Raw genomic sequence first — 26,865 nt, 5'->3', positions numbered from 1 at the left:
AGATTGGCTCCTTCGGTTTTCCGTTTTCCTCTCGGGGCAGGGGCACGGGGAGGGACTTCCTGTTTCCCCTCCGAGAGACTTCCGACAGGCGCAGATCTAGTCGAAACGAGACAGCTTAATTAAGAAGACATCAGCCTCCCACATCAAAAAGAAGGCACCAGGCCTTGGTTTTCCTAACTCCGTTCCGACTTCTTGTTTCCTGCGCTCCGGTCACGACGGAGCCGTTCGAGGAACGGCCGGAAGTGTGTCCACGCAGAGGAAGGAAGTCCCGCCCCTTCCTCCCAAAGGGAAGACGGTGAGCCAGAGGAGTCAGTCAGAGGGGCGAGCAGGAGCGATTCTGTCGGCGAACAGGTAAGTTATTCTCTGGCCGGGGCGGGGGGGTTGGAGGCGGGGACCGTCCGGCGTCAGCGCGGGGCCTGGAGGCGGCGGCTTGCGGGTCGGGGGCCTGGCTGCGCGGATCCCGGGGCCGGGCGGCCACCCGCTCGCGCCCCTCCCCCCGCGCCGCCTCCGCCCCGCCCGCCGCCGCCGCCGCGCTCCCCGCTCGGCCCGTGTCCCGCCCCTCGTTGCCCGCCCGGCCGCTGGCACCTCCCGAGCCCCGTCGTGACGCGCGGCCGCACGCCGGCCTCCTGGCCCGGCTGCCGCCCCTGCCGCCGCGGCCTCCCCGCCCGGCAGCCACGCGCCGTGGCTCCGATGGACGCCGGCCTGCCGCGGACCCGTCCCGCCGCCGCAGCCGGGCCGCAGTGCACCCGGAGCTCACCCCCGGGGTCTGCCGGAAGTGGCCGGCGCGCTGACCCCCTGCGGGCTGCCAGGTCTGGGCCGCGACTGTGCACCCGGGGGCCGGGGCTCTATTACCTAGGTAACGGCAGCCCCAGCGACGGGTGGCCTCACAGCCTGCCCGGCTAGCGGGGTGCAGTGGACACCCCGCTTCTGGGGGACGGAAGGGCCACACACACGCAGGTAGCCTATCCACACCTTCAGGTAGCCTGGAGTCAGCACTTGCCTGTTAAAACGGCAGCTCGGAGCCCGCATCCAGGGCCCCGGTTTGGTTTGTCACCCCGTGGCTGCTTGCCCTTCAAGGCTAGTTCCGTGTGCGACGTAGGGCCACTTCTGAGCAGCAGGGCAACGCTACTCGGAGTTAATGGCACCTGCGAAGCGTGGCACCGCCAGGTGTGACTATGGCTGGTCACCCAGTTACGACAGCTTCTCTTAGTGCTGACGGTTTCATGTTACCCAGGGACTGCTGCAAGCTGTGAGTCAGAGTTGACCTGACGTCAATGGTGATGGTTTTACAATTTTTGCAAGCCCAGAGAGGTTCGCGTACATTTAGAGCAAAGCAAGATGGGCCACTTCTGCTAACCTTCGTTTCAGATTCATGCTGGACGCCATTCTTCAAGTGTCATGCGGCTCTAGTGGATCACCAGATCGGATTCAGGAGCAGTGACATAAATATCAGTGTTGGGTTAGAACTAAGGTTACGCTTGCTAGGAGCAAGGCAGTGTGCCTGCTACTAGGGGAGCTCCAGAAGCGGAAGGGGAAGCTTCTTGCAGGATGTAGAATTTGATTCAGTCTCTGAGTCATAGGCGTTCACTTGACCAATGGGGCAGCCCTCCAGGGTAAACGTCGCAACCGGGGAGCTGTCATATAGGCTCTGGTGTGTGGCCACGTCACATACAACGTTGTGGTGTCCTGCATCATAAGTATTACTGGTATCTTTTGAGTCCATGGTTATGGCTATTGTGCCCTTTTCCATGACCCTGAACTTGAGCATGACCCTGAACTTCCAATGATGTATGTGCTCAGAGACTTCAAACTGTAACAGCAGAATTCTCATTTGATCTCGTTATCTCATCTACTTTAAGAAGGGGGTTAGGAGAAGTCCAGTCTGTCACCTCTTGAAGAGGAGAATACAGTGCTTAGTCAGATGCCAGTGCACCTTAACTGTATTTGACGTGGTTCTAAGGAGTAGGCAGCTGCCCTCTGTAGCAGCATTTGCCATGCTTTTCTGGGCTAGCAACTCCTTAATGACGACAGAAATGCAGTTATTCATTCAAGAAACATTCCCCGCCCATCCCGACACTCCAGCAGTGACCACATCCCTGAGATACGGAATAAGTTCTAGCCTATACATAGTCTGGCTGTATCCTGAGTTGCGGCATTCTTGGGTGTGGTGAATGGCCTCTCATATTGGCCATGTGGCTTCAGAAAAATCCTCGACCCTCTTTGAGCCTCAGGAGCACAGGTTGGTGCAGGGGTTACATGTTGGGCTGCAATTCCCATGGTTGGCAGTTTGAAACGACCAGCAGCTACATGGGAGAAAGACTAGGCTTTCTACTCCCATACACAATTACAATCAGAAACCCACAGGGGTCACTGAGTTGGCACTGAATGAAGGCAATCAACTTGCACTCTCAGCCTCAGAAGCTTCATCTGTACAGTGGACCTGTGTGGGGGCAGGAAGGATGATTGGCACTTGTCCTTAATGTAAATTTGTGTGCTTAGTCGAACTAGCCCCCCCAGGAAAACCGGACTCACTGCCAGTGAGTCTCCTGTCAGACAGGCTAGACCAACCCCTGTGAGTTTCCCAGACTATAATGCTTTATGCCGCAGTGGTTGTCAACCTTCCTAATGCCGCGACCCTTTAATACAGTTCCTCATGTTGTAGTGACCACCCCCCAACCATAAAATTTGTTCCGTTGCACTTCATAATTGTCATTTGCTACTCTTATGATTCAGGCGGCCCCTGTGAAAGGGTTGTTTGACTTCCAAAGGGGTTGCGACCCACAGGTTGAGAACTGCTGCTTTATGGGAATAGAAAGCCTCTTATTTTTCCCACTGAGATCCTGGTGGTTTCCAGATGCTGATTGTACAGTTAGCCCAACAAGTACCACTGTGCCACCAGGGCTCCAGAGCCAATCCCTCCAAAAACACCCTGAAACCTAGGAAGCCCATCTTTCTCCCGAAGAGCAGCTAGTGATTTTGAACTGCTGACCTTGTGGGTTTCAGGCCTGTGGGTAACCACTATACCACTCAGGCTCCTGAGCCAGTCCTTCCCTTGCTGCATGGGCAGCTTCTAAATCATGGACAGCGCTGCTCCCAGACTTCTCTTGTGCATCAGTAAGGCTAAATACGAGCCGTTTGCACGCCTTTGGACCTGCATGCTAGCTTCAAGACACACGTCCGACCTGACCAGAGTTGGTGTGCGTCCATAGCCCTGAATATGGACAGGTGGACACCAACAGTGGCCATCATTACTCCGCCCCACAGCAACAACTTGAATACAGGGTAACAGGAAATAAGTGCCCCCCTGCTCCCGGGGGAACATGCCTTTCCATGGTGTAGACAGTTCACGTAAGTGGGGTCATAACACTATCTACTCTCCCGAACTTGACTAATTTGGAGCATTTCGTATCATGGCATGTTTGAGGACATTCTGGGTATCACCGTGATGGACACCCGGACCGCTAGTTAACTGCACTGTGTTGGGCGTGGATGTGTATCCTGGCTATAGTCTTGTTGGAAGCAGGTCTTTAGGCCTTCTCTTCCTTGGATCCGCTAAGTGGTCTTGAGCCACCAACCTCTCAGCCCTGTCCCAGGACCCTTGATGAGGTCCCAGTGTGCTCATTTTTCTCCCAGCAGTTGTCGATTTCCCCTCCCTCATTGTTCAGGACAGAGAGAGCCTGGACCTGCTGGAGGCAAGTTATCTGTCACGTCAGTTGTTTGTGGCAGAACAGAGATCACAAGTCAAGTCTCTGATGCACCTCAGGTTCACTGCTGGAGTCTTTGGACTCATAGCAACCCTGTGTAGAGTTTCTGAGATTGTAAACCTTTATGGGGGCAAGTAGTCTTGGAGTGACTGGTGGATTTGAACCACTGGCCTTGTGCTTAGCTGCTTGGAGCCCATTCACTCCAGCAGGGCCCCTTTCTTGATAGGCCAAAATCCACAAACCAAACTACAGAAACCCAAACCAACTGCCACTGAGCCGACCTGAATGCATCGTGGTGCACATAGTTCCTTGCTGATCTGTGGAGGGAAAGGTGGGCAGCTGTCCTTAACCCAGAGGCGCCTGGGGAGGAAGGTAGAGGCCCAGCCTCTGAAAAGCCTGCCATCCAAACCAGTAGAGCACAGCTCAAGTCAGACCCACGGGGTTTGGTGCAGTCGGAGATTTGAAGTATGGCGCTGGCAAAGGGTATCCACAGTGCCGTGGGCTCCCTGAGAACAAACAGATCTGTCTTGCACACAGTACAGCCAGAAGGAGGGAGGACGGTACAGGACTGGGCCGTGTTTCCTTCTGTGTGCAAGGGAACCACCGCCATGGGGCCTCACAGCGGCACAGTTGGAAGCCCACTGCTCTTGAGCGGAGGAGCCTGGGAGGAGCAGAGGGTTTTGTGTGCAGCTGCTCACCTGGAAGTCAGTGATTTGAACCCTCTTGCTGTGCAGCACCGGAAGATGAGGCAGTCTGCGTCTGCAGAGAGGGCAGCCACGATGCCCTGTAGGGCAACACCCCCTCCATCCCTTGCTGTCCCTGAGGGAGTTGGAAGGGACTCTGGACAGTGGGTTTGAGTTTGTAGTTTTGCTCTAGAGCAGTGATGGGGGAATCTTATTTCCTGCCAAGGGCTATATTTGGATATTTATAACAGCATTTGGAGGTCATACTGGTCAAACATTTAATTAAAACTCAAACTCAGTGCCACCAAGTTAATGCTGACTCATAGCGACCTTATTGGACAGGGCAGAACTGCTTCTGAGTTTCCTACACTGTAACTTTATACAGGAGTAGAAAATCCTGTCTTCTTCCTGAAACCACAGTTGGTGGTTTCAAACTGCTGACCTTGGACACCACTACAGCCTCATGTTGATGGGTGCCCGTATCTGGACGATGTGCCCTGTCTTAGTCCTGTGTAGACTTAATAAATGTGTCTCCACGAATTTTGTGTGTGCTTGGCTCTTTTCTGGGACAGTGAACACTGCATGCGTCCGTCCTGTGTGCTCGGAGGGGAGGTGCTTGACTGCCCCTGCTTACGGTACTGGAAATGGCCTCCCACAAGCTTGTGGCAGCACGGCCTGACCCTCATCGCGGATTCTCCCAGGACTGAGGAAGAGAAAATAGAGTGATGTCTGGGAGAGGAGGGCTCAGAAACCCCGAACGCAAGCCAACCTAGGAGTGAGGTGGTGAGGGAGGGAGCCTCGGAGTGTACACCCCCTCCAGCTTTGCTGCTTAGCCTGCGTTATGTGACACGGTCGTTCTAGTATGTGACACGTCTGCAAAGCAGAAACCAGTCTGTGGAGTGGAGTAGAAGCAGTGTCGAAGGAGGAGGCAGACGCTCTGTTATGAAGCGGGAACAGTGAGCTTGCTGACCTTTTCCTGTCTGTTGCTGCTTTAAAAATGTTTTTTGATCCCCCGATTGGGAGTTTTTCTTTAAATTGTGCTTATAGTGTGAACTTACTGCCCCCCCCCCCATAAGCATATGAAATAAAATTCTGTTTCTGGTAGTCCTTAGTCGAAGTGCTACTTTTCGGCACCCACCACTAGGGACTAAGGCCGTGAATGTGGACACCGTCCATTCTGATGTTCACCCCATGGCAACCAATGGCACCTTTCTGATGTGGGGTGTTGAAATGGCCCTGACCAGAGGTCTGCCTGGCATTTGTTACTACATCACGTCAGCCTAGCTGAGTCAGCCCCAGTGACTGAGTGGATGCTCGGGCCCTCGCTCAGGCCAGGCAGCCACTCTTGTTTCTCAAGATGTGACCACAGGGGCGTCCTTGCTGGCACACACAGACACATGTTTCCAGGGGAAGCTCTGACCACAGGCTGTTTCCAGTGCTTTTCAGGGTGCCTGGTGCTCAGCCTCCTGTTATTCTCCAAGAGTGCTCCTTTCCCCTTCCTTTAAAAATACAACCAAGTAGTTGATGCAGGAACGGCCACCCACTCAAGACAAGGCATTACTGCACACTGTTCAGGGACTGTTGGTGCAATCCCAGATGTACCCCTGGCCCCACGTGCTTTCCACTGAAATACAGTCGGGCTGGGGACCCGATCAGCAAGGTAAGTGTGGACCTAATCTGAAGTGAATGGTATCCCACAGCAGTGGTGCAAACCATGAAACCGTTGACTGCTGATGAGTTAGTAATCATAAGCAAACCCAGGATTACCTTGCTTGTTGGAACCTCTGTCAGGGCCTATTTGAAAAGAGGCTTACACTGTGGGGGTCTTGCTGTGGGACTGGGAGAGAGGCAGGTGCCAGCCAGACCCAGAAGCAGGGGTTTTGATGTGAGAACATTGCAAGGAACCACCAGTGAACCACTCACATAGCCATTTGGTTATTTGTTGTATTATTAAATACAGTGGAAACCAACACACCACATTTGAAATTTTTGCTGATGCAAATTATGTACCTGAATTTGATTTATCACCATTGGAACAATTATAGAATGATCAGTACAGTTATAGGAGTGCATGTTAATTTAAAATACAATTATAAAACCCTTAGCATTTAAACTAAGGTGGTAATGTCCTTTTAAAAATAGCTTAGAAAATTCAGATCATTCAAAGAAAGGGAGTAGAAATTATAGTCCTTCATAAAACAAGATCAAATGGTTTTCATTAAGCAGCTTCTAGACCCCAAATCCAGATTTCCATGTAGGTTATGTTTCCTGGTGTTTCAGGATAGCTCCCGAGGCTTCCAAGACGGTAGGTTGCAGTGGCATTTGTTAAAGGTGACATTCTGAGTCCCTTTGGGGACTCACTGCAATGGAGGCTTGCGTTGTTGAAGTGTCCATGTGATAACCCTGCTGAGTACATGTTCTGTATTCCTGCATGTCCTCCTCCCACCTCACATTTGTGCTGTAGACTACACATTCCTGAAGAGTTAGGAGGGAAGGCACCCTGGTGGCTCCTTACCAACCTCTCTTCCACCCTGTTGAGTTAGATTCCACTGATGGAGATGGGTCTGTCTTTGTTCTGGATCCTCAGAAGCACCAAGGAGCCCTTCAACTCGAGGAGTTTGGCCTCACCTGTCCGTGTCCATGCTCTGTGTGTCTGAGAAGGGCAGGGTCCATATTCTGAGGATGAGCTGACCTGTCAGGCTTGTGACTTCCTCCTCCCAGAGGCATGGACATGGGGCTCCCTGTGCCTCCCAGTGTATGTTACATGAGGTGGTCTGAGAACAAAACCAGTGACACTCATATATGTATAAGGAAAAACCTTATATCAGGAAGTTACTGTACATCCAGTGGGTATCCCAGCCATGTCCAACTCAGTTCCTAGATCCGACGTTGGCCAGCACCTCGCCATGCTCACCTAGCAGCCCGCCGATGGCTCAGGAAGCAGGGCAACCACAAGTGTTAGGCCCACGTGGGGCTGCCCTGGATGCAGGCAGTCCCAGCAAGCAAGAAGGGGAGAGGACAAAAGAGGAGTCATCTCTGCTCCATCTCTCTCATACACAAAAGGCCACATCCCCAAGGAGGTTTGATTGACAGGTTGGACTTCCCCCCCTGCCTCCACTTAGGTACCATCAAATCGACATTATCCCTGAACTGCTGCACCTAGTCTCCTGATGGCCATGAGCAGTGGCGGACTTTCTGGACCTGATCTGTGGTGGCGCAGTGGATATGTGCTCTGGTGTGAAGCAAAACGTTGAACCCACACCTAAGGAAAGACGAAGCAGTCTGCTTTTATAAAGATTGACGGCCTTGGGAACTTGTTCAGTGGGGCTGTTCCAGACTGTCCTGCAGGGGTTGGTGTTTGTCGGCATTGACATGACTGGAAGTCATGACCGCGGTCCCTGGCGGCAAAGCAGGCGTGAATGGAAGTGACTGCTGACAGAAGGGAACTTGCAAGAAGCTCCCAGCCGTAAGAGTCCTGCATCTGAGTCCCCGTGGAATTCTACTTGAGTACTGGGATGCCTGTGGACCCACCCCCCTGCCACAGGGCTCTCCAGGAGCTAGAAACGGACGTTGGTTGAAGCCCTTTTGAGCAGAACAGTAGGAACAAGGACGGCTGCAGTCTGTGTGGGGCTCCTGCAGGCACAGAGTCCTGTTCCTTTGGAAGGAGCCCTGAAAGCACTGTGGTGACGAGCTCAGTGGCTAGTCCACAGGGTGGCACAGGAGTCTACCAGTCACTCTGCAAGGGAAGTCTGCAGTCTGCTTCTCTTATGGTTCCGGCCTTGGAAACCAAAGGCCCGTTCCACTCTTGTCGGAATGGACCCAGTGTCACCTAGAATGCTCTGCTTTGTCCCCTCAACCAAAGTCCCCTTTCCAGCCCACAGACTTTGTCCTGCATCATTAGAGGGCTTTACATGTGTCAGGACCCTTTCATTCACGTACCGCTTTCAGTTTCAGACTTGTAGGGCTTTCTCTTGGTTGGCCTGGTTGCTGCTAGGTGCTGTTGAGTTGGTTCCGACTCTCAGCAACACTGTGGGTCCTGCGCCAGCCTCACAGGTGCTGTCATGTTTGACCCCGTGTTGCAGTCACCGTGCCAGTCCACCTTGCCGAGGCTCTGCCTCTTTTTCGCAGATCCTCAGTTTACCAGGCAAGATGTCCTTCTGATCACATGTCCAAAGTTCTCAAGATGCAGGCCTGTACCTGACTAGTGGGGAGCATCCTGGCTGTGCACTTGCTCCATATCTCTGATTGCACTTCATTGCCAAGTCTCAGTCATTAGACTCTTCTGAGCATCAGCAGCAGCGTAGGAGTCCTGGTGGACTAGTGGTTATGTGCTGGCCTGTACTAAAGGTCAGCAGTTCAGAACCACCAGCCAACTCCTCGGGAGAAATAGGAAACTTGAAAACTCAGAGATTTATAGTTTTGGAAGCTCACCCTCTCGGAAATCCACAGGGGCAGTTCTGCCCTGTTCCTGTGGGGTGGTGGGGGCATGTCAGTTGACATCGACCTGGTGTCAGAGAATCTGGTTTTTGGTTTGGATCTGCAGTATTTCCACAGCCTGCCTTTGTCTTGGTGACTTGACAGTGTGAAGACTGTGTCTTCCGCACTTTGTTTTCCTGAACCGAAATGTGCCCCACCTTTTGTTTGGCCTCCTGTTCTCAGCTGGTGCAGCCCACCCTTGATGAATCTCCTCTGACTACCTGGGTGGAGCGTAGCCAGTCTAGCCACTGTGCGCCTACTATAAGTTGCCCTGGCGAAACAGCGGGTTAAGCACTGGCTGCTAACTGTATGGGCATCAATTTGAACCCACTGGGAAAAAGATGAGGCAGTCTGCTTCTGTCAGAGTCAAGCTCGGGAGCCCCAGGGGGCAGTTCTCTTCTGTGCCCTAGGGTATAAGGTGGCGATGAGTTAAGTCACTGGAGTGAGCTGTTGGGGGCCCAGGATCTAGGGTGAGGCTTGCTGCTAGCTCCTGAGTGTCCAGTGTGACTTCCGTGCGTCTCAGGAGAGTTACCTGCTGTCCTTGGGCTTGACCAAAATTCCACCCCAAGCATCTCTGTTATGTATGCACAGCGATCACCCCCACGCTCTTCCCTCCTTTGTGGGGTTTTGATTCCGAGGCCAGCCCAGGACTGCAGTCATAAATGCATTCCCTGGCGGGCATCCTGCGTCTCTTCTCTGGAGCACTGTTGCCGTCATTCTGTCCCCTCACGCTGGTGACCTAGAGAGGAGTGTCCTCCTCAGCACCGTCCCCTTCCCCCCCAGAACGTATATTTATTGTAGCAAAATTTGGAAAGTATAGAAGAATGCCAGGAAGAAGAGAAAAAGATTACATATAATTTCCCTACCCAGAGGGGAGGGAAAAAAACCCCACAAAACCCCAACTATTAACCTTATTATATAAATGGGCTTGGTTAGAACGATATCCATTTTTAAAATTTAATGCTAAAGTTTTTCTCTTTTCTAAATATACTTTCTTAACACTCAGATCTTTGATACCTAATAATTTATATTCCAAATGTCTTGAGGCTTGATAGTTTGATATCACGTGTTAGCTTATTGACATTTGGAATTACAGTGTTTTCCAGATTTCTTCCGAAATTAGTAGTTTTAGCCTTTTTTCCCTAGCAGTTCTTTGATTAGCTATTGTGTCCTGTCTCTTCTGGGGACTGGATGAGTCTGTCTAAGCAAGAACGGCATGGAACAGGCTGTCAGCCTTTTTTTTTTTTTTTTTTAATTATATTTCCCCTGGATTTACATTTTGGAAATACCTTTTTTCCTTCGTATTTTTCCTGCAATAAAAAACAAATTTATGACTAAGAATCTCTTGTTCACTGTTTGTGAGTTTTCACCAACTCCTTCATACCAGTGAGGGGTTTTCTCAATGAATTTATTAAGGAATTTCTGCCCCTTTTCTCACTGTGCACAAGTGGAAACTGAGGCTGAGCGCAGTTGCGTGGGCTGTCCTTGAGCTTGTTACTAGTGTCTTGATGGGGGATATGGAAGGGAGCGCTACCTCACTCTTGCTTAATGTTCTATTCTTTATAAAGAAAAATTAGTCTGGCTTAAATTTTTCAGTGTAAATATATTCTCTTTCATTTTATTCTCCAAATTCTCTTCTTTTTCTCAGTGTGCACATGTGAGATGCTGATGCTCTTGTCTTTTGTAAAAGATGAAAGGCAAATTTAGGGAAAGTATACTAACTTTGATCTGGAGTGCCTTTTTTATGGCTGTATTATAAATTCTTGAAAATAAACGGTCTAATGGAAAAGTTTAATGAGAAGGGGGGTCTCTATCATATGTAACCTCCCTCCCCTTTTTGAGTGAATAGACCGTTTAAACTAAATTAAGTAAAGGCTATAAATTCTGTTGTTTCAGTTTTAATAGTTCATGACTGATTTTATAGATGAAATTATATTTTACAATAAATAGGAAGAAGAATTTACACAGCCTGTTCTATTTGATGTGAAACAGCAAATCCCATTTCTCTGTAGCTGTAAAGAAAATTCATTATAATGTCTTCAGTTGTAAGAGATGGCTTCATTGTGATTAGTTACATTGATAATAAAACAACCTTTCTACAGATGGTGCAAGACACAAACGATCCTGTGTCCGTTTTTAATGGCAATGGGTATTTTCACCGATTACCTTGCTCACAGAAGCCTCATTCCTTTGTCTTACCTCCTTTTCCAATAAGAATTTGTTTTCTAAAAAAAAACAATGAATTTGTTGTCTTAGAAAAACAAATATTGGGTGGAAATGCTAAGACAACATTGATTTTTAAAGAAGATATATTACATTGTAAATCTTAACATAAAATCTTTCTGACTGCCAAACAAGTGTTTGTTAGAGGTGATTTGTATAAGGCCATCATAAAATTAACTTCACCATTGGGTTAATTTAATGCATTTGGAGATGAATACTTAACATGTAATACGATTTTTTCAGGACAAGAAAAGCTCAGGTAACTAAATTTTCTTTCTTTCTTTCTTTCTTTCTTTCTTTCTTTCTTTCTTTCTTTCTTTCTTTCTTTCTTTCTTTCTTCTTTGTTGGATCGTCTGTTGCTGTGCATTGCTGTTAAGACTGTGAACACTTTCTGGAGTGAGAGTTCTGGCTGTGATTTGTTGGGCTCTTCGAGGCCCTAGAGCGGGCTCACACTCGCAGGGACCCCTGGGTGCCAAGCAGAGGGCGCCATGGGGTTTTCACGGCTGTGACCTTTCAGAAGCGGATTGACCTGTCTACCTTCCCTTGTGCTCTGGGTGGGCCTGAAGCCCCTGGTGCTTAACTGTTTGTGTTCCCCAGGATTTTTGTCTTATAAGCCCTAGTGTGTGAGTGTGTGCGTGCGTGTGCACACATAAATATATAAGTAGAATTGTGAATCGGGTGAAAGTTTCCAGCAGAATGTCAGTTTGACATTCAACAACTCACACACATTTTGTTTCACCTCATTCATTGCATGCCCTCCCTCACAGGCAGCACTGACCGCTGGATACTGGGAGGAGCACCTGGGCCCCCTCTGGGATAGAAACGGTGTTCTGCCCTCATTTGACGGAGAGGCCTGCTTCTGTTTTCCTTCTGGTAGTTGTGCTGAATAGGCGTCCTTGTCCCCGGGAAGCGCAGCTCCAGCCTGCTTGTTTTCAGTGGCCTGTAGGACCTGCCCTGCCAGGAGAAGGCGCCCTGTATTTTCTTTTTTCACTGGTCAGGACAAAGGTAGGTGTGAATGGCACTGTATAGAAAACAGTTTACTAGTGGCAACCAGGGGTGGGAGGAAGGGAGTGAGGGCGAGGGTTAGCAGTGATGGAAATACACTTTGATTGAGGGTAGGGTTGTCCAGTGGTGTTGCAGTTGCTGGCAGTAAGTCGTACCCCTGTGGAAAGCTGACTTGGCAAAGGCGTGTGATGGACAAAGCTATAACAAGAGGAAAAAGGGAGTACAGCCCAGGCTGCCTATGTGTAACCAGAAACCTCCTGGGATTGCTTTCCTTGAGTTGGAGGTGGAGGTCTTGGTTTCATGGACCATCCTAGTTAATTGGCCCAATAGCATGTTCAGGGCTTCCCCTTCACCTTGTTAGTTGTGTAGAGCCTGGGCTCCTCAGAGCTCACTGGTGGCCACCTGGGGCTCATCAGCTGGTCTCTGTCCAGCTGGAGCCACAGAGGAGGGAGCATCAGGTACTGGGGGGAGATGGGTGACCTGGGAGATGGAGACCAGAACTGGATGGTTCCTGGCCACCATTACTGCGCATTTTGATCAAATATTCCAAAGAAGAAACCCAGTTAGAAAGAGGGAAACAAAGAACTGAATTCCAAACTCTCCTGGACTCCAGACTCCTCTAGTCTCACAGGTTAGACGAGCCTGATCTCAGAACTTCAAACCAGACATAGCCTCTGAAACCTCCTAAAACCAACAGTAGCTGAGCTTAAGCAGAGTAAAATCTGTCTGCTCAAGCTCTGTCGTTCCAGGGTCAAAGGGACAGCAGCAGTAAGCGATGAGCTGGGGACCTTAGGGGCAGTTGAATGTGTGGGAGTGAGGGAGAGCTACTTGGAGTCAGTGTGACTGAAGAGAGGCTGTCGGTATGTGCTTTCCTGTGTAATAAGATTTGTTAAAAATATGATTTCAAAATAAGATTTAAAAGAGCCCAAGTTTTTCAAGGGAAAAAGACAAGACCCAGCATTTGCAGGGCTCCACACTGGAGCGCCTCCTGCTGGGAGGGGCAATGGCTGCCAGTCCACCCAGCCTGCTCGCCCTCCCTGGAAGGAGCCCTGTTGATGCCCCTGTGAAGTGCCAGCTGGAAGGTCAGTTCCTTGCTGTCAAGTGGGGCCCTGTGAGTCAGAATCAACTGAAGTCAAAACCTGCCTGGTAGTCTAGTGCTTCATTCTTCCTTTATCCATAACAAATGATCCCGGAGTTGCTTGGGGGCTGCTCCACATTCCAAACCCAGCTCCCCTTGTGAGACACTTGCATTTGTGGAGGGAGGGGTTGGGGCCTCTAAATGAGTGCTGTTTCAGGACCCTTCTGATAGGGCTGTGCAGCCCACTCTGATCGCTCCAGCTCCTTGGCAAAGCTTCTGTCTCACTGACATGGGCACGTGGTGCATGCTTGAGTTCTTACCACCTTGGGGAGCTTGGGGCGTGTGTGTGTGTGTGTGTGTGTGTGTGTATGTGTGTGTGTGTATAGCGGGACCTCCCCCAGTGGGCTCAGTGTGCTATGCCCTCTTCCCCATGCTGTCAGCCCTGCCCCTCAGGAGGGCCGATGGGACAGAATGACTTGAGCCAGCAGATGGGGGGTGAGGTGGGATGGCAAGGGCATTGGTCCTTACCTGCTAACTCCTCACAGTTGGTGTCAGAGCTGGGTACCTGAGAGCAGCCCCATTCTTTACGGCTCTCGGAGTTCTGTCGGGGCGGGCTGGCCAGTGGGTGTGTGGGATGGGACTTCTGACCCCACAAGGCACCATGGGCAGGGGGTCCTGCCTCCACACTGCTTGCTGACCTGGCTAGTGACAGGAGTCCCTTCGCCCTCAGCTGGTGGCAGGCGTGGTCGCATCCACCCACCCCTGGCATGGTGTCTCCCTGTGCTAAGCTCCCACCCCTTCCCCACTGATTTGGGTTAGTGGAGGAAGAGTGAGAGATTGGAGGGAGAAAGTGGGTTCTGGTGGGTGGTCACATGGACCTGTGTGTATGTGTGTGTGTGTGTGTGTGTATGTGTGTGTGAAAAAGAGAGAGAGAGAGAGAGCTCACTGATACATGCTGGTTTGGAAGAAAGGAGAGAAGGCATAAATGGAGACGCAGCTGAGCGATCAGAGTTGCCTGAAGGATGACAACGGAGGGAGTGTGTCCTGTGGGTCTGGGAGAGCCCTGTGGAGCTACTGCTCACTCAATCCTGGAAATGATGCCTCTGGAACCCAGGGAGAAACTCTGAGAGAAGTGGCCACCAGGTGTCATCAGTAGGCCGCTCTTGACTTGTTTTATTACTCGTTTGAAAAAGTATATGGGTGATTTTATTTCTTACAATTTTTTTAAACCCCACGTGACTGTTAAGTGCCCTCAAGTTGGCTCTGCCTCTAAGGGACCTGTGTGCAGCAGAACAAAAGGCCCGAGGCTCCTGGGCCGAAGCCTCACAATTGTTACATTGGAGCACATTGTGGCAGCCTCTGTGTCAGTCCCTCTCTTTCCACCTGCCCTCTTCTTTACCAAACATGATGTCTTTCTCCAGGGATTGGTCTCTCCTGACAACAGGTCTAATTCATTTTAGTTAGAACAGGGGCTATCTTTTATGACTGTTTCTGAGTAAGTTAATAATTTATAGGTAACATAGAAGATAATCAAGTTACATGTAACTCAAGACAGGTATTTGAGGGCTTGGACCTGAATTCCTGGTTGTAAGTGAAATTCTGTCCCTGGGAGTCTTTATGGCAGGATGAAGGTATGTGTTGCCAGGTCACTGACATGTAGAGTCAGTGTCCGGGTTGTGAACAGGTTCCATTCTCGAGTCTGTCTTTGGACACAAGTCAGAAGAGTCAGGTAGGTACACATCTAATGTCAGTCACATGTTTGTTGTGGTTCAATAGCATACCATATTTCTATGCATAAAAATGAAACATTTCCTGATACTGAAAAAGTAGGAATAATAATACTGATTTGATGTGCCCTCCCAGAGTAGTGCCTGCTTTTTGTTATAACCATTTTCTATACCTGGAAGTTTCAGTACAACAGGATTCATGGGGGCTGGTTGCTAACTACATGCTGTGTAAGGTGGATGTTTGCGATGGTGGCTGCATAGGAAACAGAATGCTTCAAGAAACTTGGGCTTCATCACACATCCTGTTTTAGACCAGGTCTTTTGAATCTTAAAATCTTTCTGTTGGAAGATATTTCTCTACGATATTACACATGTCAGAAATTTTAGGGGATGAGGCCTGGTAGTGTAGTGACCATGTGTTGGCCAACTAGCCACAAGGTCCTTGGGAGAAAGATGAGGCTTTCTACTTCTGTAAAGAGTTGCAGGGGCCAACACAAGAACATTTTGTTTTAATAACCTGGCATTTTGTGATGCTCAGTTTCCCCACATGATCGCCGAAGACAAAATGGGTGCATAAGCAAATATGGCGAGGAAAGCTAATGGGGATGAGGGGGAAGGCAGAGTGGAGAACCGAAGCCCATCAGTTGGACACCCCTGTCAGAATGTCAGTCTGCTTCTTTAGAGATTACAGCTTGGAAACTCCACGGGCAATCCCACGTCATGCTGCAGGGGCACTGTGACTGAGATTTGGCTCCCTGGCCATGGGTTCCAGAGTAAGCAACCTTTAACATGGGGTCTCGGCTACTAGACAGCGGTGCCGAGTGGCAGGGAATTCCCAGCAGGCATGAGAGCTTCAGGTGCTTTCTGCTATGTGATGGCTTTTAGAAAGTTATGGTTGAGTGAATGAATGAAACCTGCCCTTAGAAGACTGAGCCTTTGACCCGCCTTAGGTGATCTGGTACTTGTTTCAGTAATATTTTCTTTTGTTTTTGTAATTTATGTCAGCATTTACTCCCTCACTTCCACTTAATTTCTTCTATATTACTTTATGATACTTGTTTTCCTGTGCCTACCTGTCATCGTTCTAGTTCTGGGCCTTATTACTTAAACTATTATTATTAATCTTTAAAGTGAAATAAAGAGATGTATTGAAATTAAAAGAAACATCGAAAGAAGATAAAGACCAATATGTCCCATTAATTAAACAATTATAATGAACTCTGTCCTGCATAGTGAAAAATTAATCTTCCTAAAGCAACTGTGTTTCTGCGACCTTCCATTGACCCTGCTGAGGAGACTCTTGATTCTGCTTCAGAGCTTCCTGTGATCTCAGGAAGCCCTAGTGGCACAGTGCATTAAACGCTGAGCTGTTAACAGCCAGTTCCAAGCCATCAGCTGCTCTGCTGGAGAAAATGAGGCAGACAGTGTGCTCCGGTAAGGATTTACAGGCTCAGAAAACCCAGGAGCAGTTCTGCTCATTCTATAGGGGGCGGTGAGTCAGAAAGCCCTGGACAGTGGTGTTCGCCTGCCATTGGGTCCATGTTTCTCAGTGACTGAGTGGCTAGCTAGTGTTGGGCTGCCCACAGCCCTCTTACCTGCTAGCTGCCTTCATCTGTCCTGAGGTACTTCCATTCAGATGAGGACAAAGCATGGGATTCTTTTTCGTATGACACTGCTTCCTTTGCAGGATTTATTTTCTGTTGAGAACATACACAGCAAAACATAGGCCAGTCCAACACCTCCGACCTGCCCAGTTCTTAGAGTTGTACAGTCGTCTTTGGCCTCCCCCATTGCAGAAATACCCTGCTTGGGCTTTCTGGGTCCTCTTGGCCCTTGCATCTCATAAAGGTAGAACTTGAAAGAGCAGGATGCTTAAGGCAGACTTTCTTGACCAGCTAAGCTCCACTCCTGTTTGGTTTTAAGAAGGCTTCAAGGGATATTTTTGGTTTAAGGTTCAAAGAGTTATCTCAAGACAACATTTTTGGTCATGGTAGTCTTCTCATGTGCTCACTCTCTGTTTTATGGTCTTGCCTACACGTTCGTTTTTTTCTCCTTGGAAAGTTTAACTGTCTTTACTTGCTCCCTCCTCTGTTATTGGTAGGGTCCAGTCTCTTGAGAAGGACAGCATGCTTGGGAAATTAGAGGGGCAGGAGATAAAGGACTCCACTCAGTGAGATGGTTGACAAGTGTGACTGCAATGATGGACACCTACCAACCACCACTTGTTCCCTTGTTTTCACCAAATGTTCTACTTGGAAGTATAACCCTGCTCTAGATTTTGCTTTATCGATCTAAAAACAGTTATTGGGCTAGGTGATCTGCAAGGTCTTTTTCGACACTAGTATGTACATGCCTGGTATAGAACCTGTGGCGTTCATGTGTTCTTGAACATTAGGACCGGGCACACTTTGGTGAGCAGTGTCATCTCCTGGGGCTTCATTCTGTATGTCTATGGGTCTTCCCTGAGGCAGGCAGTTAGTATCTGTGTTTCCTGGAGCTGAGACAGCAGCCAGTGGCTGTCAGGCACTGTGGCTGCAGTATGCAATGGAGCTGGGCCTTACCGGCTAAAGGAAGATGGCAGGGGGAGTGGGCCAGGTATTGTACAAGGGAAACGCAAATATTCTCGTAGTAGAGGGCGACAGGGCCATCCAAGGTGGGCTCAGCAGGTTCCAGCTCTCATGGCTTCATGGCATTGCCTCTCGAACAGGGACGTTTCCAGGCATAGTGGGATGGGCCTGTGTGTGCCAGTCTGCCAGCTTTCATGCTTCTCAGCAGTTAGCTGGGGGGCATCCCTCACTCCACATTCCATCGTGTGACTCAGGCATGCTTTCATTTTATCTATCAACATTTAGAAGCTAGATGTTCCTTCTATTACAATAAGGCATTCATTAATTCCAGTACCTAGCATGTGATGGAACTGTTCTGGGCTCTTGGGATATGTGGATGGTAAAATAAGCCATGCCCTTAGACATATTAGGACGGGGAGAGAGAATGAGAGAAATACAGTAAATGAAGCTCTGTAATGTGTAATGCAATCAGTACTACAGCAAACTAGATCAAGGCAAATAAGGAGAATTGAGTATGCCAAGCTGCAGTTGCAGGTAGGGTGGCCAGGTGGCCTGGGTGGGGACTCCAAGGAGAAAAGGCTATTTGGGGGAGGGGGAAAGAAGTGGCTATTGGACAGGAGTGGGGAGCAGGGTGGGACGCTGTAGTGTGAGAGGAGGTCACAGAGCCCCCAGCGAGGGGGAGGGGGCAAGTTTGAAGACCGACTGAAGAGAAATGGGGCATAGTTGGAGGATTTCTTCTTTTTTTAAAACTCTATCATAAATTAAGTTTGAGGATTTACAGAGAACATCTTTTTTTTATTCAAAAGCTTATCAGATATCCCAAGGGCTTGCCCTGTTTCCATCCTCTTTTGCCCTTCTCCTTGTTGGGTACTGTCTACCCCTATCCCAAATTCGCACCACTGCGGCAAGAGTTTTGGACCAGAGGTTGAAGCACAGCAGGCAGTGGGCTTGGAAACACACTCTGAGGGTAACGGTGGAGGCAGGAGTTGTACTTTGCAGCTTTTGGGGCTCCCCTTTGCTGCATAGCAAACCGGCTGAAACCGCCACTGTCAGTTGGCCTCCTACAGTCTGGATCGGGGCTGTGGGCAGGATACATTGGGGATGGGAATCTCCTTAGCAGGGGAGTCTGGAGGGCTGTGTGTGTTGGGGTGATGGGGGTGGGATTAATTTGGGTGCTTTTCTTGTCTAGAGTCTGAGCTAGGTGGCTCAGAGGCTGGGGCCTCATTGAGTTTTGCTCGGACACTTCTGGTTTCTGGGCTTCTTTCACGTGTGGCCTGCCCTTCATGGCAGCCTCTAGGCAGTAGGTGGCTTGGTGGCTTTGAGCTCCAAGAACTAAGCATTCAGTAAAGCAAGCAAAAACTGCATGGACTTCTGTGTCCTGGGGATAGAGCTCACCTGGCTCCTCTTCCACTGGACACATTGGTGGGAAGGGGACCCAGAAACCACCTTCAAGTGGCTACCCATGCTTCAAAACTGCGCCCGTGTTATTTGAGCCATGGTGGCGGGAGATGATGGGAGAGCTGGTGAGAAGCGGTGGGATCTAGATACATATTTTGAAGGCAGAGCCAATTAACGTGCTAATGGCTGTGGGTTGTGGGGAACAATTTAGTCCATGCTGATTTCAAGATTTCAGATGTAAGCCTCTGGAGACATTGTGAATGAGAAGTACTCTGATTGTTCTCTGCACTGTGGAACACTACAGAGATTCTCAGGTGTTACTAAATCATACTTGATGAGAAGAAAATCAGGAAGGATGAAGACTACAATAATTTATCCAAATCATGTTAGTTTAAACTGCTGCTACGATCCTGACTTCCACACAGCAGTCACTGCTTAAGCTGCACAAGAGTTGTAGGTAAGGAAGGTCCGGCCGGAGCAGGGTGTGGCATTCATGGACCTGTCTCCTCGTTTAATTTTTAATTGCTTTACTCCTTCATTTTATGCTGATGCTCAATGCCCCCACCCAGTAATTAGCAGAGGCAGGAGTCAAAGCAATGACTGATCCCAAAGTTTGTGCTCTTTTCCTCTGTCTGGTGCCGATTTCCCATCATGGCGCCCTGAGACCCTGGGTACCTGATGGTGTTTGCATATCACTCTGTTTTTTATTTTCACCATTGCTATGGAAACAGCTCTTTAGAGTGATTATCTTTTTCTTGCTGATTCAAAAACATCTCTCTTACATAATCTCTAGTATATTCCTTTTGAAAGACTTATTCAGGTTGTGGACTTAAAAATTGGTGTCCACAACGACCTAAGTTTTCTCCTAAGAAGTTCACCGAATTCCCAAGAGGATTCAGTAGCTAAGGTCAGTTGATCCATGATACTGTGCAGCCTCCACCCATTTGCTTCCCTCCATTTTTTTCATCACCTCAAATAGAAACTCTGCCATTCCAGCCTTAGCTCTACCACCACCCCCTCAACCCCTGTCCCCTGTGGTGATCACTACTAGTCTTTCTCTCTGCCGATTCTAGGTATTTCGTGGAAGTGGAATCATATAGAACGTACCTTTCTGTATCTGGCTTAGTTCACTTAGCGCAGTGTCTTCAAGATTTATCTACATTGCAGCCGGTATGCAAACTTGATTGTTTCCACTTTCTTTGTGGAATGACTAATGCTCCATTGCAAGGAGGCACCACATGTTGGTTATTCCTTCACCTGCTGCTGGGCATTTGGCTTGCTTCCACCTTTGGCTATGGTGCATAATAAACACTGCTATCGACAGTGGTGAAAACATGGGTGCTTCCAGTTCTCTGGGGTATGTGCCTAAGGGTCACGTCGTATTTCTAGATTTAATCCCTTCAGACCCAGCAATATAGGAGGGCTCCTGGCCAACATGTGTTATTAACGGACTTTTTGATTTTAAAGTGTGTGAAGTAGTATTTCACTTGGAGGGTTTTTGTTTTGCATTTTCCTCATGACTAATAATGATAGGCCAGTTGCTTGTTGGCCATTGGTATATCTTCCTTGAAGAAATCTATTCAGATGTTTAAAAAAGATTTTTGTAAACGTTTTTGAGTAGTAAGAGCTCTTTCTGTATTTAGATATTATAGTCATTTATTTATTCTAGATAATAGGTCCCTTATCAAAAGTATGATTTACAAAACTCTGTCCCTGTGGTTTGCTTGTCCTTTCACTTTCTTGCCTAGAAATTTTTATATGAAGTCCACAGTCTATCTTTTTTTTTCTCTTTATTTCTGCTTTCAGTGCTATCTTGTGCAATTTTCCCCATACTTTTATTTTTAATTTATTTATTTTGTTATAACTATTGTGAATTAGGTGAAGCTTTTACAGAACAGATCATAAGTTTTATATTCAAGGTTCATACACATTTTCAACTGCTCCATTATAATCCCCGCACTGTATGATTCTAGCCCTCTGTACACTCTCCTTGTATAAATACTTCCCTTTGGATCTTACATGGTTGGCTGATCTACCATGAAATGACTTCAGGACAGACCTGGAGGGTGACATCACTTAGGGCCACAGTGGTGGGGGCTTCACCAGTTTCTCATTTTACTAGTCAGTCAGCGTGGTCTCTTAGGAATTTAGATTTTGTTCCACATTCCCATACTCTATCCCAGGACCTTCTAACATGGTCCTTTGCAGAGCAGTTGCTGGTGGTAGCTGGGTGGCACCGTCTAGTTCTGGCCTCAGGATTGTGGAAATGGATGTTTGCATGGTCCATTAGTCCATTGGCTTAATTATTGTCATGTGTTGGGTCCTCACTAGTCTTCTTTCCTCTGATGGTGAGTAAATAATAGTTGTATCTTAGGTAGTAGCTGTTTTACGAGCTTTTCAACCCCAATCATTACTCACCCAATTAGGTGGTAGAACACTGTCTATTTGAACTACGTTAGGCCAATTCACCGTGGTGTCCACTCCCCCAGACTCTGATTGTTTTCTGCTTTTAGAGGAATTAAAGCCATAGGTTTTATTCGATTTACTATTGGTAATAGAAACATAGGTAAGATAGCTGACAGTAGTTGTGTGTAGCTTTGACGTCTAGACCCTAATAGGGTCTTTTTATTAACATCAAATCAGATGGCATTTGGCTGAAACCTCTGTTCCTGGTATTAAATAAATAGGAAAATGATATGTTTTGATTGAATTAAGTAGCATAATGAAAAATAAAAATCAATATTAATGCCTTTAAAGCATTTTATTAAATACATTTCTTTTATGTTTACAAATCCTTTCCCATCTGTTCCCCTGTGCTCCTGACCTTTCCTGCTCACGTGTGCTCTTGGACCATTCGGACTGACTGTTAGCTGCAGACGCAGCCATTGGGGACTGGCACAGGAGCCGGAGCAGGAATGACGAGGCAGCTGTGACGAGAGTGTCTGCTGCTGGTTGGACTATGTTCAGGAAAATCATTGTCAGCCATCGGGCGCCCTGTTGGATTTGGGTCCCTCTGTAGCCTGCAGGGCTCCTAATCCCCGTGAGAGCAGAGCGTTCATTCGGTGTGCGTTTCTTCCCTTTGCAGATGATGCGCGCCCCGTGAGGCGCCCCTGACGATGGATCCTGAGAGGAGACCCAGGGGCGCCCAGGACAGAACTGGACCCCGCAGTGCCCCAGCTCCAAGCCCTGCCCCAGCTGCAGACGCCGAGCGTGGGCCTGGGCCTCCCACCATGGCGGCTCCTGCCCTGCTGGATGTGTGCCGAGAGACCCCGAGGGAAGATGAGAAGCCTGAGGGCAAAAGAGCCCTTTCAAAGTTGCCCCAGCTGGGCAGCACTGGCCTGGAGGAGGAGCACGGTCCACTGCAGTCCAAGCGGTTGAGGCTGCAGGAGCAGGCTGCCCCCGTGCCTGCCCATGGCGCCAGCCTGACACCTCTGCATGTTGCTGGGAACACTGGGAGGCAAGAGAAGTCGCCTCCGGAAGTGGTTCGTCTTGTCCCAGAAGGAGTCGCCCAGTCCCCTTTGCAGGAGATTAGTGTGAGCTACATCCTGGGAAATGTGGACACTGTGCCCAAGTGTAGCACCTGTGGCCCCTCAGACTCTGCCCAGCACGTCGAGCGCCGCCTGCCGCTGCCCCAGAAGCACACCTGCTATCACTGTGGCCACAAAGCCGAGAGCAGCACAACTTCCCATATGCAGGTCAAACAGGCCCCCGCGCCCCTGGCAGTCTTCTCCTGTGACCTCTGCGGCTTCCACTGTGGCGAGGAAAACCTCCTGAAGGCACATTATCTTGGCAAAACACACCTCCGGCGTCAGAATCTTGCTGCACGCGGCGGATTTGTACAGATGTTGACGAAGCAGTCCTTTCCAAAAAACCCGTGTGCCCTTGGAACAAGAAATGTCCACGCAAAACCCAGAGCTTCTAAAGCAATAGTTAAGACCAGCGATCCAAAAGGATTAGGAAAGATTGGAAACAAATGTAAAGATTTCAGAGAATGCACTTCTAAACAAAGTGGTGGTGGGAGCGAGCTGCTTGTGAAAATGATGCCATCTAGAACTTCTGCAGAAAAAGATGCCGTTGGTGAAGAGAACGTTGCCTCTCTCGGTCCGGCACTAAATCCTGGCGACCAGAGTGAAGGAGCAGGAGCTTTAGTGACCTCAGAATCCCTCCTAGTTCAAGTGGAATCCCACGGAAACAACCCCCAGACTAGCCCAGGTACCAATATGAGACCCAGGCCTGAGCGAAATGTTTTAATGTTGGGGAATAGCTTTCGACGGCGAGCTGGCACATTCACCTTAAAAGGTCAAGCCAAGAAAAGGTTTAATATTTTAGGAATGAATAAAAGAGGCACAAAGGAAACTCAGCGGTTGTACATGAAGCACATGAGAATGAAGGTGAAAACAGGTGACACTGAATCAACGATGAAGCAGGTCGGAGCAAGCAGCAGCGCCAGTAGTGGGTGCGTGGCTTCCTCAGAAACCCAAGAACTGAAGCAGGACGAGAGGAACTGCAAGCAGCTTGACGTTTTGACGGCGAAGCCTCCTCCAGACCGCCAAACACTGTGGACTTGCACAGGCTGCGGTCACATAGCTGCAAGCAGGACCGATTGGGAAGTCCATGTGGGGAGGTGCCATGTACAAGGAATGCCGCTGCACTGCCACACATGTGACTTTTCAACCACGTCAAGGAGGGACTTCGATGAACATTTGCACAGTAACCAGCATCAGCCACCGGCCTCTGCTTTCACCTGCCAGTGCTGTCCGTTTGTTTCCTTGGCTGCAACGAGTCTTCAGGACCACATGAAAGAGCAGCACAGCCTGGGCTTCTGCTGCGCTCCTTGCCATCTGTTTTTCTCATCTGAGAAAGACTTGGAAGAACACAAGAAAACAACCGAGAAGCATCTTAGTTCACTGGTTCAGCCAGCGACTTCTCAGTCCCTTACCCATGGTTTGGCGTTACAGACATTGCCTTTAAGTACTTTAGAACTGGCAGACGCAACAGGTTCTATGAATGAGTCGGGAAAGGCCACTCAGCAAGAACCCACGTCCAGGGTAGACAACGGGAATGAAGTAAGGCATTCAACTGCAAGTAAGCCCCAGTTTCAGTGCAAGAAGTGTTTTTATAAAACAAGGTCTTCCACTGTTCTTACAAGACACATCAAGCTTCGGCATGGTCAAGACTATCACTTTCTTTGTAAAGCCTGTAATCTTTATTCGTTGAGCAAAGAAGGAATGGAGAAACACATTAAAAGAAGCAAGCATCTTGAAAACGCGAAGAGAAATAATATTGGGTTAAGCTTTGAAGAGTGCATCGAAAGGGTATGCATAGGTATAAATGCTAAAAAGGAGGAGTTTAGCACTGCTGGACACGGGAGGACTGAAGGTCACGCAGAGGTCGTGCAGTCACAGGAGCAGTTCTCCCTTGAGAAGAGCACACTGACGGTGGAGGGGCTGTCCCAGTCTGGCCAAGACAATGAGCTGCCTTTGACTAGTGCCCCAAAGAGAGGGCAGCCTCAAGGGAACATCTCAAGGACATGCTCCCATTGTGGTCTCCTGGCCTCGAGTATTACAAACCTGACTGTTCACATTAGACGGAAACACAGTCACCAGTACAGTTATCTGTGTAAAGTATGTAAGTACTACACGGTAACCAAGGGTGACATGGAGCGCCATTGTGCCACCAAGAAACATAAAGCACGAGTCGAGGTAGAAGCCAGTGGAAAACAGAGCTCAGATATCATTGTTGGCCCCGAAGGGGGTCATCTTGAAGGCTACCGAAAGACCACCAAGACAGCAGTGACCCTTCCAGCTGAGTGTGCTGTTGAGTCTGCTGAGACCAGTGCCCCCGTTTCAGATAAGCCAATAGCTGGAAACATCACTGGAGTTCAGGCTGAAAATGTTTTTCATTCCATGCACGGGGGAGTGAACTGTCATCTTAATGATAAAATGGAACAAGTGTCTCTAAACCCAGAGGACCTTCTCCAAGAAGGGGAGGCCCATGCCCAGAGAGATGTTCCAGGAACAAGTGACAACAAATGTGTCCACTGTGAGTTTAGCGCTCACTCTTCCGCTTCTCTGGAACTGCATGTAAAACGGAAACATACAAAAGAGTTTGAATTTTATTGCATGGCGTGTGAGTACTACGCAGTTACTCGGCGAGAGATGACCAGGCATGCCGCCACAGAGAAGCACAAAATTAAAAGGCAGTCTTACCTGAACTCTTCTACTCAGGTGGAAGCAAGTTCTTCAGAAGTGTCCAAAAACATCATTGTCACAGAAGAGGAGCATCAACAAAGTCCTGAAGAATTTCAAATAGTCTTTGACCAGTCGCCAGATAGTCTTAAGTCTAGAAATGCCACCGATTGTTCTGTGTTAGGTGCAAATCCTCATGTAGATACATCTGAAGTACTCTGTGCTCCTGAGCCAGTAGAGATTGAGACTGAAGAAGAATCTAATTTTAATGAAGACCATCCCTTTGGTGAGACTTACGAGCAGCCCCTTGTCAAGAACACAACTATGAAACCCATGGACATAGTTTCCTTAAATGTTTCTTCTTCCTATGGCTCCCCAAGCAAACTGGAAAATGAAAAGTCGGAGAGCTCAGTCATGAATTGTGAAACAGTAAAAGAAAACCCTGCCCTGCTGAATGCCCTCGGTCGTCCCCACCCCCAAGGTGAGAGCAGTCGGGGGGATGCGGGTGATGGCGAAGAGGCAGCTGTGAACCCCACTCTGGGTCCTGAAACGGTGGCTGGAGACCACCCCGCAGAAAGCGCTGTTCCTGTCATGTTGGACATTATGAGAGAACAGCTGAATCTGGACACCGGTGAGGCAAGCAGAGGTGGAGGTGTGCCTACTACTTCAGGGGGTTTGAAAAGAACGCAGGAAGGCTCCCTTCTGGAGCACAGGGAAACACTGACGAATCCACCACTTGAAACTAAAATCATTTTGGAAGTGGATGACCCCGCGCCTGGTAGCGTGGTTGAGAATAACGGTGTGTATGAAACGGTCGTCAACATTGACGACGAAGAGCAGGCCGTGTACAGTGTGGACCGGTTTGATTCCTCCATAGTCAGGATCAGGAATCCCGAGGATGGTGAACTGATAGACCATCCTGAGGAAGGCCTGTTGGCTACTGGAGTGCGAATTAGCGAGTTTCCATTAAAGGACACTGCTCCAGGGGCGAAGAAGAAAAGAGCCGAAGGCAGCTGCTGTGGGGAATCTACCCGTATTCGTTGCGATGACTGTGGCTTCCTCGCAGATGGCTTGAGTGGGTTGAACGTACACATTGCCATGAAGCACCCCACGAAAGAGAAGCACTTCCATTGCCTGCTGTGTGGGAAGTCCTTTTACACAGAGAGCAACCTTCACCAGCACTTGGCCAGCGCTGGCCATCTGAGGAACGAGCAGGCCAGCGTGGAAGAGCTTCCCGAGGGCGGGGCCACCTTCAAATGTGTCAAGTGTACCGAGCCCTTTGATTCGGAGCAGAATTTATTTCTCCACATTAAAGGGCAGCATGAGGAATTGCTGCGGGAGGTGAACAAGTACATAGTTGAAGACACTGAGCAAATCAACCGGGAGCGCGAGGAGAACCAAGGCAACGTGTGCAAGTACTGCGGGAAGATGTGTCGCAGCAGCAACTCCATGGCCTTTCTGGCACACATCCGCACACACACAGGTAAGTCAAAGCTACAGCAGCGCTGTCTGCCTGCGGGGGCTGATGAGCACGGAACCCCAGTCTGTCCATCAACATGCAGCTCCCACGCAGGTCACTGCTGTGTGGTGCTCAGTAGAAAGTCACTGACGGCACTTAGCCGTCCTCGTGGTAGATGAGCTCCCAGAGACTTCTCTGAGTTCTCTCTGAAGGCTGTGTGCCCTGGTGACTTGCAGGTTCACGCCTTCTCCAGTGGTCCCTTGAGTCCCAGTGATTGGGTTTCTCAAAGTCTAGCGCCTAAGTGGCACTTGATGTTTGCAGAGGACACCCCACTGCCAGTGAGCCTATTCTGAGCCC

At 49.1% G+C, this 26,865-nt stretch overlaps 1 protein-coding gene across 2 annotated transcripts in view; it reads left to right on the top strand.

Moving 5' to 3' along the window:
- ZNF407 (zinc finger protein 407) overlaps nucleotides 1-26,865 on the top strand; it is a 379,519-nt gene continuing 352,654 nt past the window's right edge. The window contains exons 1-2 of one of the 2 annotated variants that reach the window (XM_075533277.1): nucleotides 1-351; nucleotides 21,947-26,532. In XM_075533277.1, the coding sequence (XP_075389392.1) occupies nucleotides 21,978-26,532 (4,555 nt within the window). In that variant the 5' untranslated portion in view covers nucleotides 1-351; nucleotides 21,947-21,977. The remainder of the gene's footprint in view (nucleotides 352-21,946; nucleotides 26,533-26,865) is intronic. The other variant, XM_075533278.1, reaches the window with a different exon arrangement.

The sequence above is a fragment of the Tenrec ecaudatus genome, chromosome 15, assembly GCF_050624435.1.
Source record: "Tenrec ecaudatus isolate mTenEca1 chromosome 15, mTenEca1.hap1, whole genome shotgun sequence".
Lineage (NCBI taxonomy): Eukaryota > Metazoa > Chordata > Mammalia > Afrosoricida > Tenrecidae > Tenrec > Tenrec ecaudatus.
This window is presented reverse-complemented; position numbering and strand designations above follow the sequence as displayed.